The sequence below is a fragment of the Notamacropus eugenii genome, chromosome 2, assembly GCF_028372415.1.
Source record: "Notamacropus eugenii isolate mMacEug1 chromosome 2, mMacEug1.pri_v2, whole genome shotgun sequence".
Lineage (NCBI taxonomy): Eukaryota > Metazoa > Chordata > Mammalia > Diprotodontia > Macropodidae > Notamacropus > Notamacropus eugenii.
In genome coordinates, this window is record NC_092873.1 from 408,280,240 (window position 1) to 408,294,332 (window position 14,093).

A 14,093-nucleotide genomic window follows, 5' to 3' on the forward strand; every position below is an offset into this window, starting at 1 on the left:
ATACTCCAATCATGGTCTGACCAAAGTAAAGTACACAGAGATTGTAGCCCTTGTCTACCAGTCCAAGATCACAATAGGTTTATTGGCTGCCATATCAAACTAATGACTTGTTCAACCGAAAAGTCTAAACCACTTTCAGTAAAATGGTCATCTAGTCAGGCAGACACTCTCTTTTCTCTATTACATTTTACATGATTAGGTTTTATGCCTGTCCTGTGTCAAGATATTTTTGCATTGTCTCTATCATCCAATGCATTTGCTATTTCACTTAGCTTTTTGTAATCTGTAACCTTCATAAGCATGCTTTCTATGCCTTTACTCAAGCTAGAGAATTACAAGATTTAAAATTGGAAGGACTCCCTTCTTTCCATTCTCGTACCCAAAAGGAATCCGCACTGTAACATGTCACAAGTGATCATTCAGCTTTAGCATAAAAATCTCCTAAGAATCTACCACCTCTTGAGGCAATCTTTTCTATTTTTGAACACCTTTAAGTAGTTTTTCCTGTATCAGGCTTAAAATTGCCCCTCTGCAACTTCCATCAATTTTAGTTTTCCCTCTGAGATTAGAAAGGACAAGTATCATTCCTCTTCCATATAACAAGGGCAGACAGCTATAATGGCCCCCCAAAGCCTATTAATACCCTGTTATCCCTAGGTGGTCTCCCATCTAAGTACTATGTCTGATTGTGTAGCTTCTCAGATCAGCCACATTCCAGGTAGTGGTAAACCATAGACATCTGGTGAAAATTTAAAATAGTACAACAGGGTCAAACAAATAATAATTGCTGAGTTACATAGTGTTTCAACACTGTGCAGTAGATTATGTATAAAACTTATCGATGAGGAAACTGAACTTCAAAGGTATTGACTTCCTCATGACTCAATGCCTTCTTCCTCCTTCCCCCTTCTATTTTGATGGGTACACAAGGGAGTTGTTTAGGAGAAAAACAGGTTGAAGTTATATTGGTTAGGACAAACTACAAAAGGTTTTGTCTTACCACAGTCAAATCTCTGGCAGACAGTCATATCTAACCTAGTAACTTGGATCCCACTGGGCTCTGACTGGTGAACTTTTGCTTTCTCTTGCTCAGTTTTAAGCTGATCACTTTTCGAGTCACCAATGTCATGCCACCTGTTTGAGCCTTCTTCTCTGTATGAAAATGAAGGGCCCAACTGAATAGTCCAGGTCTAATTGATGAGCTTTCCCCCCTTGTCTCATCTCAGACTCACACCACTAGTTCCCAGACTGTTCCCTGCCACTCTGATTAAGAGATAAGAAATAAGACAATATATGGCACAGCATAAGCTTGTGCAGCCTGAATGCCCTAACCATTCAACCCACCTTTCTCCTAAACAACTTCCTTCTTGTACCTATCAAAAATTAGAGAAGGGGGAGAAGTCATCGAAAAGGCAGAATACTAAATGTCTTAATTTATTTGCTGTTGGACCCATCCACTCCATTTACCTAAGATTTATTACAATCCAAGTTTACCTTCAATTACAAGAGCTTTTCAGTGCCACTTTTTTGAGTGTGTGGAGGGGATGAATTACTCAATTAGCAAAAGCAAAGATGATAATCATCAACCTGTGATTTGATAGTGTACTTAGCCATATTCTTAAAATGACAATCACCAAAGACAGGGACTATCCTCAGTGCTTAGCAGTGCCTGAAACATAGGAGGTCCTTAATAAACAGTTTCAAATGCTGTCTCTGACACATACTGGCTGTGTGACCCTGGACAAATCACAGCCTCTCAATGATGCAGGTAACTCTATTAAACTTGTGAAAATGCACTGGTAAAGGAACGTTCCTCACCCAGAACTACCTGCGTAGATGGCAGGTATAGTGGCAGGTACAGTGCAGTTTACTGGATTTGGGAATAAAGGAAGATCTAGGTTTGAATTTTGCCCCAAACACCCTCCTGACCTTAAGGCAGGGTCAACCCAATGTCTCTGTGCCTCAGTTTCCTTTATTCACAAAATGTATATAATAGCACTTGGTCTACAGGGCTGCCCTTAGGATCAAATGAGATAAATGTGAAATGCTTTGCAGATTTTAGTGTTACAGAAATATGAATTATTACCATCTTAACATTTGATTTTCAGAACAACCCAATTCAATGAACTATCATCCCCATTCTACCAGTAAGAAAAACGCTGATAGACAAAGGACTTTAATCGAAGTCACATTAATTGCTTGAGGGGGTATCCAAAGAAGCACAGGCCTTCCAGATTCTAAGTCCCCAGGTATTAATGGTTATGCAAAATGAGTCAGAGGAATTTAGTAATAGGTAACTTCTTGGTTTAGCTATTTAGAACTACTGTTTAGTATTGTTTGACCTTTCCGGTGTTAACCTATTCCTAGATTTTTTTCTTAAAACGTTGTTACATTTCCCAATATTTACTTTTCCACATCACAGAGGAGCTCTTTTTGACAAAATGGGAGGAAAACACAGTTCAAAAACACGCGCCCCCTCCCCCCCGCCAGAAATGACTTCAAAGAACAACAGAAACTGAATGGTGTGAAATTATAATGGCCATTCTTAAAAAATGATGTCCGTTTTTGCTCATAATCAGTTCAAAGATTCTTTCTAATGGTAGGTCAAAGTGAAAAAGTATCATATAATTACTAAGAAAACTGACATTAATAAAACCAAATGAAATTTTATAAAAAAACCTGTCACAACTTATGCTATGAAAATACTTAATAGGGGTACTAGCTCCAAGTTGGAAATTTGGCAAATTATCAAATCCAATCAACATTTCCTAAGGACAGTCTTTTAAAATTTTTTGCAAAGTATTTTAAGTTTTTGTGATTTACCAAAAGAGCAAAAAGTTTAAATTTGGTTAATTTGATTGTGTATCATCCACTTCTATACTGAAAACGTGTGTTTAAGAAAACTTTCCATTCCACAATTGTTTCATACTTTACCATATGGAAAGGATGTCTTGAAATATTTTCTTTACATCCAAAAAACTGACAGACTGATATTACTTTCCACTGTGTTACTTTTTCTAGTTAATATACTTTTGTTTAAATAAATTACAGAATCACAAAATTGGTAAGGTAGAAGGAATCTCACAAGGGTTATGTGGTTCAACCCACACTCCCACCATGAGACCTGAAAAATGGTCATTCAGACTCCGCTTGAAGACCTCCAAGATTAAGGAACCCACCTTCCCTGAAGGTAACCCATCATATTTTTCAACAATTCTAATTCTTAGCAAGTTTTACCTGACATTAAGACTAAATGATGCTTCTGGAATACACTACTCAGACAATTGTTTAAACAAGTCTAGACTACCCAAGCAAATAGCTTAAAGGGAAGGCTGATTCCTGCTACCATTAAGACAAAATCAGTATGAAATTTTTGACTGGCATAAAGTACTTACCTGATTGAAGGACGAACTCGAACTGCAACTTTTACACTGTCCATGCTTGGCATTTCCATTATCTTTTCATCCGTTTTATTGTATTTAGGAGAAAAATACAGTTAAGAAAAGCACCTCTAAATTACACTAACCTAACCTGGTACTAAGATGTCTGCCAACTTTCGAGATGATTAATTTTTAATGGAGTCATTATATAGTATCAATTACATGCTATAAATTATTTTTAGATAATCTTCTATAACCCTAGTTTATTCATGAATTCTGGGTCACCGCCAATTAAACCTTGCTGAGATACATTCCAGAGACAAAAAGGTTTTGGTTTTTTAAGTACTTCATTACTTGTACTCTCTCTCTGTGAACTGAGTCAATATTTTCTAGCCTCTTCTGTGTCCATCAGCACCATTCTACTCCTGAATACAGGGCTACAAAATATGCCTCTGCAGCTCTGCAAGAATATAGATGATATAAGTTCCCTAAGTGCAAGGACAGTGAAGCAAGTATTTGCATTTCTCAAAATACTTAGCACAATGCTAGGCATATAGTATTTGATGGACTGTAATTTTAAAGAGAGGAAATATCATTTCAAACCTCCTCTCTCACACTTTTCTGTGGAAATGCTACTGATCAATGAACTAGCCAATTCAATAAGGATAACCAGACTCTGAATCATTAAGTATTTGAAAATGAAAAATCTAAGTGTGCTAAACTGGACATGCCACTGTATATGGTAACCACTGTATTACTTAGGAATTAATTTTAGTATGTTAGATCATAAAAGGCACTTCTCCTTCAACACTGTTCATACCTAAAAATCAAAAGACTAAATTATTTATAACTGCTTAACACAATGGCCTCTCAGTCTCATCCTTATTGAGACAATCAATTGCCCCTAAACTAAACCAATAATTCAATCATTTTCATTTAAGAGAAATTTAAAATCACAAAATACAAGAAAATTATCAAGTTTAAGTCCCTAAAATTATATCAGCAATATACATTCAATTTCTCTCAAAAATCTGACAACATATTGTGAAGTATATAGTTTATTTAACATTCCAATAATAAGCTGTATTTACATATTATATAAATGTATGAAGTCTTAATATAAAATAGAAAAAACTGCATGTGACTGAAGGAATCACACTCCATATGGAGTTACTTTACTTACTGAAGATCATTTATTTATGAAAATTTACAATAATTTATATAAATTATTCTTTTCCAAATTAGATGATTTTTAATAATCCACACAATTCTGATGACTTTACAAACTGGGGTGTACATTAAAAACTTGAAAAAAAAATTATAGCATCTTCCTGCGTAAAACTTGCTTTGGAAAGGAAGACAGTTTCCTTCTGCTCCTTCCAAGAGTTTTTTCTGTTGTTTCTGTAGTCCTTCTTGGTTTGCTCTTGGGTGCATCAACTGGGGTTGCTAAGGGAGAAATCAGCTTGATTTCCACAGGAGGGGGTGACCAAGAACCTTCTTTTTCTGTGGTTCTGGAAGAAGAGAAAAGTACAGTAAGGTGAAATATCTCATCAGAAAGAATTGTCATAGGGGAAAACAAACAAACAAAAAATCCTGGAATTTCAGCATGCTGATCATTACTGAATTTTACCTTTAGTTTCCTTAATTTTTATTAATGCTATCATACATGCAAGATGTGATCAATATCTTTCAGATTTTACAACTGGTAAGCAATTAGCAGCACTGGTCTTGAATCCAGAGCTGGGAACCCTAATAGTACCTACCCTCAGGATGGCAGTGAGGATCAAATGAGATGGCATATAAAGTACTTTACAAACCTTTAATTACTAATATAAATGCTAGGCATTTATTATTAGAAAGTCTACTGAAATGTTTTAAAAATTCAGTCATTACATACAAAAAAACAGAAGACATCGATCAAACCTAAAAAAAATAAACAGAACTTTAGAACATATGTGTTCTTATAGCTTTTTCCATCTGAAGGCTGTATTTTTTGGAAAAAAGAAATCTAACAGTTCACTTTGTCGAAGTCATAGAAGATTTAAAAATGGATGCTTTAACTATGATTTTAGGATTGATGATGGCTTCCCATGTAAGAATCAAAAACAGTATAAAAACTGAGAAGAAGCCATTTGTCTGGCCATTTGTCCAGAATCATGCTAAGAGTGATTAAGGAAGTTTAATAGATAATGGAAGAAATAAGGAAAATACTTAAGACAAAACTTTAAAACTTAGTACTATGAAATAGAGTTTAAATAATTCACACATGAAAACGGAAACAGGGTCAGGAAGGACACTTTTATGGCCACAGATCTTTATACAAAAGTATGTATAGCTTTTAAAAGTGAATCTGGGATTTCAACACAGTGGTAACACCACTGCAACTATGCAGGATTCTAAATTCTTTTTTTTTTTCTTTAACATGTGCACTTTTATTTGAACTGGTCTTAAGTTAGCACACAGGTAAAGCTCCTCCCCTCCCCCAAGTACTGACACCAATCTCATAAAACTTGCAGGGTGACATTTATGTTGGGGCCAGGGAGGGAATTCAGGGGGTCATTCAATATGGCTGACAATTTAAAAAAAAAAAAAAAGGAACAAGTATTAAGGTGGAAGATACAAAAAGTTTTTTTAAAGGATTACATTAATTTACATGTAAAGCAATACTAGTACCTTCCCCCCCCAATCTGGATTTGTTACTTAGCTCATTTTACAGAGCTAATTTCTCTATAACAATGCATTAGACAATATTTAGAATGACTATTAAAAAAACCCACAAATGTACAATCAAGAGTCCTGAAGGCACACTGTAGAACTTTGGGGATGTTTGCTTCCAACATACTTAGACTGCCCATCACCTTCACCCTTCCAGTTTTTAAATCCTGAGTCAAGCACCAAAAAAACAAAATAAACAAAAAAAGACAAACAAAGCCATGCCAATCTCATTTCTTTTTTTGGGAAATTATCATGTCATACCCTTTGGACCAAAAAAATAAAAAAGAAAAAGAAAAAAATCAAAAAACCAGAGTCCATTTAGAAGCATTTGCAGTGGACAATGGAGGGCCCAGATTCATCATACTCTTGTTTGCTGATCCATATCTGCTGGAAGGTGGAAAGAGACGCCAGGATGGAGCCTCCAATCCAGACAGAGTATTTGAGCTCAGGTGGGCAATGACCTTGATTTTCATTGTGCTGGGAGGTAGGGCTGTAATCTCCTTCTGCATCCTGTCAGCAATGCCTGGGTACATGGTGGTACCACCAGACAATATGGTATTGGCATACAAATCCTTATGGATGTCAACATCACACTTCATGATTGAGTTGAAGGTAGTTTCGTGGATTCCATAGGATTCCATACCTTCCATGGCTGGAAGAGAGCTTCTGGGCACTGGAACCTCTCAGTGCCAGTGGTAATAACCTGACCATCAGGGAGCTCACAGCTCTTTTCCAAAGAGGAGCTAGATGCAGCAGTAGCCATCTCCTGCTCAAAGTCTAGGGTGATGTAACACAGCTTCTCCTTGATGTCATGCACGATTTCCTTCTCAACTGTGGTAGTAAAACTGTACCCTCTCTCAGTCAGGATCTTCATGAGGTAGTCTGTCAAATCACGGCCGGCCAGATCCAGACGGAGGATGGCATGGGGAAGGGCATACCTTCATAGATGGGCACAGTGTGGGTCACACCATCACCGGAGTCCATCACAATACCAGTGGTACGATCAGAGGCATACAGGGACAACACCGCCTGGATGGCAATGTACATGGCTGGGATGTTGAAGATCTCAAACATAATCTGAGTCATCTTTTTTTTGTTGGCTTTTGGGTTCAGGGGGACTTCTGTGAGCAGCACAGGGTGGTCTTCAGGGGCCACATGGAGCTCACTGTACAAAGTATAATGCAGATCTTTTCCATGTCATCCCAGTTGGTGACAATACTATGTTCGATGGGGTACTTCAGGGTCAGAATACCTCTCTTGCTCTGGGCCTCATCCCCCATGTAGCTGTCTTTTTGGCCCATACCCACCATCACACCCTGTGTCTGGGGCACCCAACAATGGAGGGGAAGACAGCCTGAGGGACATCATCTCTGGCAAAGCCAGTTTTGCACATGCCAGAGCCATTGTCAATGAGAGCAGCAATATTATCATCCATGGTGAACTTTGAAGTGGCAGATTTAAACCCTTAAGAGAGAGAAGAGGTGGTGCTGCACTTGGAGCAGGGGGGAGGCAAGTGCATGCTGGGTGGGAGAGCTCACAGCTCAGGATTCTAAATTCTACTAATTCTGTCTCCATACAACTTAAATAACAAACTGTAATCTTCAACTACTGCATAAAGTGCCAATCCCTTCCTCCTTCTAACTCCTGGGATTTCATCCTTTATTAATCAACCTTACTAATCCAAATTCAGTCTATTTCTGTCCACATATCTATCAGCCCTCTTCAAAGTATACAGAATGCCAATCTTCTGTAAATACATTTTCCTTCCACCTTTCTCTCTTTTACTTGCTTTCCTTCTATGTCTTGCAACACAAACTTGTGCTCCCCCTAAGGAAATTACATTGTTGGCAAATCATCACTATTTTTGTCAGCCTCATTGGTGACTCTAATCTCTCATGTTTGTAATTTTGGTGTTATCTTTTACTCTTCCTTGTCATATGTAAATAATTATTGTGACCTACGGACGCCCTTTGAGGCATTTCATTTTAAAAATATTTGTTTTTAAAACTTGTCATCATCTTTGTCTATTACATCAAACTTACTTTCTCTCAAAATAATAGAAAATAGGGAAGCAAAACTAACTAACGTAGTAGTGGTTATGTCTGTGTGACTACCTACATTCTGAATCTGACCTTTGGATTCTTATTGTGAGTTCAGTTGTCTTTTTGTGTTGTTTTAATTTACATTACCATAGCTATAGTGTATATTGTGCTCCTGGTTCTGCTTACTTTGCTCTGGATCAATTCATACACATATTTCTCATGTTTCTCTAAAAATTCTTCATTTATCATGTCTCATGGTAAATTTCATATTCCTAATTTTTTCCCAACAATTTCTCAATTCAGGCGCACTTAATACTGTTTCCAATTTTTTTCTTAACGCAAAAAGTGCCGCAATGCATTTCTTGGTGCACATATCCCGTAGTATGATTGCTGGGTCAAAAAGTACAATAGACTGACTGAATTCACAAATCCACTAATTATCTGCTAATAAACAAACCTAACATTCCATAGCACATCTGCATTGACTAGGTTCAGCTTTACTCATCTTTGCCGATTTGATGGGTGTGAAATGAAACCTTGAGAATTGTTTCCATTTGCATATCTAGTATTAGTGACTTGGAATATTTATAAAAAAGTATGCATAGTCTGCAAATTCCCTACCCCTCTTTACTTTCATGACCATGCTTGAAAACCTTTCATCTTATTCTGTTCCTTTAGTATACTACTTCTCAGTCAAATGACAGAAAGCACCATTCATTATCAGTCTTCTGGAGTCATGACTGGTCTGATCATTTATAATGCTGTAGTTACAGTAAGTGCTGGGCGCCTGGAGGCAGTAAGGCCTGAGCTCAAATCTGACCTCAGACGCTTCCCAGCTGTGTGACCCTGGGCAATTCACTTAGCACTGTTTGCCTCAGTTTCTTCAACTGTAAAACGAGCTGGAGAAGAAAATGCCAAACCACTCCAGTATCTTTGTCCTAAAGGGGTTGTGAATAGTCAGATATGACAAAAAAATGAGTGAACAACTACCAAATTAATGGGCTCCTTTTTTTCAAAATTTTTCAGCTACCAAAAAAAATACTTAGTATTTATTTTGTGGGCATTTGTTTTTTGATTTTTGTTCTGATCTTTTGGGTCTACTAGTTCTATTCCTGGACCAAAGGGTATGGAGAGTTTGGTGACTTTTAGTTGGGACCCTTCACATATCCCCCAGTGAAGCACTGGTTGCCTGTTAGTATCACTAACATTTGTTAATTCTTTATCTTTGTCAATCTGAGTGGTTTTAATTTTCATTTCTATCATTAGTGATTTGGAGTATTTTTTCACATGACTTTTGGAAGCTTGGATTTATTTCATTTTTTTTGAAAAATGCTTTTTAGTATTGTTTAATCATTCGTATGATAGAGAATGGCACATTTTAATATATTTTAATCAATTCTCTATATATCTGGACTAGGGACAGAAACAGCAATGAGACCTGTGTCTCAGAAAGGATAGCAATGAGACCCACTGGTATATGGAATTCCTGAATGAGAAAACTAGACCAGGATAAGTTTTTTGTTTATTTTTCTAGGCAGGACTAGAATCCAGGCATTCCTGACTTTGAGGCTGAGTTTATATCCACTATGCAATACTACCTCACAACAGCCATTACACTGCCATGGTAAAACCATGAACATTGTAAATAAACGTATAAATATCTACATAAATAAAACTAGTAAATTAGAATATTTCATAGTTGTATTTACATAATTTCCTTGTGTTGTGATAGTCAACTCCCAGATAGCTTACAGAGTTCATAGTTATTTTGAAATTGTTTTCTTTTATTATCTATTTCTTCTGTTGGGTTTTATTGATAACACACAAAAAAACGCTAATAATCTGTCATTTTTAAAAAATATTTTTACTTTTTGGTTCTCAATTTTATTTGAATTTCTACAAAAAGTATTGTTTCTCTATTGTCTAAGTTTCTCTTTTCAATTTCTTTTTCTTGTCTTAATTGTTGTGGCTAGTAGTTTTAGAACAACAGCAAATAATAATTGTTCTAAAAGACATCTTTACTTTGGCCCCTGACCTTAAGCCTGGAAAGCCTCTAAGTGACCCCTATTATTATAATTAATGTTAATTTTTGGTTTCATATAGGTAGTATTTGTCATATTAATGAACAGTCAGTACATATGTTTCTGATTGAATTTGAATGAGTTAAGATTTTTAAATATAAAGAAAATTTTATGTATATCTATTTTTTTTATTACTTTTGTTACTGGTAGGGAGGGTCTAGTCTAGCTTTTGTGATACAGGACGAACAATCCTGCATTCCTGAAATAAACGCAAATGGATCATTATATTAACCTGTTTAATATAACTGATATATCCCGATACTGTGCTCAATATATTTATATCACTATTCATTAAAGACAGTAATCTGTATTTTCTTTCTTTGCTTTCTTCCTCAATATCTTTAAAAGATACTAGTCTCACAAGAAATTATAGGATGTTTTAGTCCCTATTTTTGTAAGCAACTTAGGAAATACTAGGATGGATTTTTTTCTTTGAATATAAAATTCCAAATATAGAATGTACTTATAAATCAACTTGGTCCTGTTTCCTGCTCCTCCTCTTCTCCTTCTGAGAGTTTCTTTGTAGTTTATTCAGTTTAATATATGATTTTTTCAGAATCTTTATTTTTTGTGTATAGTTAAGATTTTATTTCAAGCTTTTCTAAGTTGTTTTTTAAAGCCACATATCCAATTCATTCATTCTTTCTCTCACAATGAAAACATTTACAGATTTTTTCTCCTCTAATGGAAGTTCTGGTAACATTTCCAAAGTTTTATGTTGTTTTACTGCCATTTTCTTTACCAAAATTGTGTTGTTTCTGTGCTTTGTTCTTTAAGATTAAACTGGTCTCCATTTAATTCTGAGTCCTTTATTCAAAGGGACTTTTTTGATTATAACATTTAGTGCACTGTAGTCAGTAAAGATTATTTTAAGGATCTTATGATCTACCAAACACACAATTTTGTAAAGGTGCCAACTTACAGCTGACAAATGTGTGTGTATTCCTCTCTATTCTCACTCAGTAATCACTAGAGAGTTCTTCTATATAACATTTCTAAAATTCAATTCAGATACTTCTTTCCTACTTTGTTATAGAGTTGACACTGTCAAAATTTTCCGTCAGTGGTTATTTTTTTCTTAAAATAGTTGAATACTCTACCATTTGGTGAACGTGTGTGCGCGCACAAGTGTGTGAGCATACAGGTAGCTATACATGTATGTATCTCAATTTGTCTACATGTATAAATATAGCGATATAGATATATGCACATGTGTAGATAAAGACATCTACAGATATACATGTGTAGATATCTATCCACACATAATAACTATGACATTATTTCCTTATCTATGATACTTTCATTACGTTGTAATTCCTCTGCTTTTCTCTTCTCAAGGCAGCTAATTTCTGTAGTCTGAGATCATGTTTGCTACAATGCCCTTTACTGTATTTATCTGAAGCATAAATTCTATTCCAGGACTATCATTTCAACTGTGTGAATCTGCTTCAACCGCATTTGTTACTAACAATTCACTGGTGGATTCTGCTCTCTAATTCATTCTGCTGCCCTCCTGTTTTATGGATTAATCAATTCCATCTACATTCATAGTTATGATATTGTGTATTTCCCTATACCATATTCTCTTATACTCTCCCCTGAACCCTTCTCATTGCAAAGGAGATAAATACAAGGAAGTTAATTTACATTAGTTATTTATAATTGAAGTGGTCTGTTCCTATTGCCCTCCTGAATCCCTTATCACCAACTCCAGACACTGATCTCCAATTTTTCAACTACCTCTTTTGGAATTCTCCCTTCTTGATCCACTAAATAAATTAATGTTTGCTTTGCTAATGACTATTTATTCCCTGGATCTACTTTTATCAAACACTCTCTCTTCCTGTGCCTGTCCATTTTCTTGATGAGTTAAATGTATTTTTATACCGCATAATGTGAGTATGTTTTCAATTGTCCCTTGTACGGCTCAGAAAATAGTTAAATTTTTATTGAGAGCACTATTACCCCCCCATCTGTTCCTCCATTTTTAGATATTCTTATTAATTCTAATTATATGAACTGTAAACTAGTCCCTCTCCTTCCTTATTTTTCCTTTTTAAGAAACTCTCCTTTCTTTTCTCCCTCTGTAACATTTGAAGACAGTGGAAACTTTGAAAGGACAAGTTACTTTTTATTCCATTTAGAATGCAAGCACTTAACCAGCATTTGAGGCACTTCCAAATCCTCAAAAACTGTTACCCTATATTTCGCATTTCAAAGGTTCATCCCATCTTGTAAAATTCTTACAAAAAGATTAATGAAATCAGCTGTATAAATACAGGATAAAAAAGACATGGCTCAATTATGGTTCATGTTTAAAAAAATTACGATGAAAATTCCATGTGAGTTAGTGATAAGCTTATTAATAAATAAGTTAATGTCTTAAATTATGTACTTATATGCACAGCGCCCAAAACAAAATAATAAGTTCTGCCAGACTTTTCTCAGATTACACAATTTCTGGAATGTTTTACTCTGTGTTAAGCTAAAATTTTAAAGAGACACTGAAAAATTACAGTGTCTATCTAGTAGGAAAATCAGAAAATTCTCAAACTATGCTATATGAAAATCAGATGGGGATTTTTTAGTTTGGAAAAAAATCTAAGATTTGTAGACAAGGGACGGATATGATAGTTAATTTTCTTATCTTTTGAATTATTAGCAACATACTAATAATATAACATGCTCTTTTTAAATTAATCAAGCCATGAACAAGTATTTAAAAGTACTTACAGTACTTTAGTACTTTTAAAGTACTTTAGAGTATATGTAATTATGACATAAAAGATGGTTTTCAGGAATTCATGTAAGTAAAGTTTATCAATGACAAAAATATTCAGAGCTCCCCCCAAAATTAATTCTCAAGTTTCAGTTCTCCTTCCAGTCTAATTGTGAACAAATATAAATATTAAATTGTTGAAAAGTTTTCCATACTTGCTTGCTTTTGTTTTTGTTGTCCTGATTCGTTTTGCTTTTTGCTTTTCCGTGGTTTCCACTGATTTTGGGTCATTTTCAACTGGTAATTCCTTTGGATTAAAAAATAAACAGCGAGTGTCATTTTAAGTACATTAACACAATGTGAAAAATGACAGAGAAACTAATAGAGAATTACTTCTAATATCATCACATTCATAGCTGTTGAGTAACTGCCAGAGTATCTGGCATAAAGGGGCAGAATTTTCAAATAAAAACTGAGGCAGCTTTTATAATTTTAATATACATTTGACTGACACTTAAACTGACATTGCAGACATGACTCAAGGGGGAAAAAGGTTATTCTGAGGGAAGAAAATCAGCAACAACATAATTCTTACCAGTTCTTTTACAATCCGTGAAAGTTCAGATGCCTGTTTTCTTGTGGTCCTCAAAGTAGGGGGTGAGAAGACAAATTGAGAGGACAAATCTGAAACTAGGCCCTTCAACTGTACAGTGGTTTCTATTTTTTGAGCTTAAAAAAAAATCACAAATACATAATTAAATTTAAATGTAAAAATCTATGAGTAGAAAAATAAAGTTTACAACAAATGGTATATGTTTTAAAGCTGGAAGCACCTCCACTTATACTTAAAGCAAGTATTTATCCAAAAGTATATTTCATTTTTAATCACTGTAATAAGCTGTGCAAGCCAGAGGGGAGCAGTATTAGGAGTAATTCCATGAGGCAGTGTGATATAGTGGAGAGAACACTGGCTATGGAGAGAACCTGGTTTTAGAAACCCCAGTTATACTACTAATTATTGTCTGTATGACCTAAGACAAGTCTCCTGAGCTTTCTGGGTCTCAGTCACTTTATTTGTAAAAAGAGCTGGACTAAAGGATTTCCAAGGACCCTTTGTCTAAATCTATAAGATCCTTTCCCAAAATCAATTCAACTT

General features: G+C 35.3%; 1 protein-coding gene across 5 annotated transcripts in view; it reads right to left on the reverse strand.

Moving 5' to 3' along the window:
* Window positions 1-4,422: 4,422 nt before the first annotated feature.
* The window catches only part of AHCTF1 (AT-hook containing transcription factor 1), a 117,882-nt gene continuing 108,211 nt past the window's right edge, over window positions 4,423-14,093 (reverse strand). For all 5 annotated transcript variants that reach the window (XM_072647650.1, XM_072647646.1, XM_072647647.1 and 2 more), the window contains exons 34-36: window positions 13,533-13,666; window positions 13,153-13,244; window positions 4,423-4,891 (exon numbers count right to left, since the gene is read on the reverse strand). In XM_072647650.1, coding sequence (XP_072503751.1) covers window positions 4,699-4,891; window positions 13,153-13,244; window positions 13,533-13,666 — 419 coding nt within the window. In that variant the 3' untranslated portion in view covers window positions 4,423-4,698. The remainder of the gene's footprint in view (window positions 4,892-13,152; window positions 13,245-13,532; window positions 13,667-14,093) is intronic.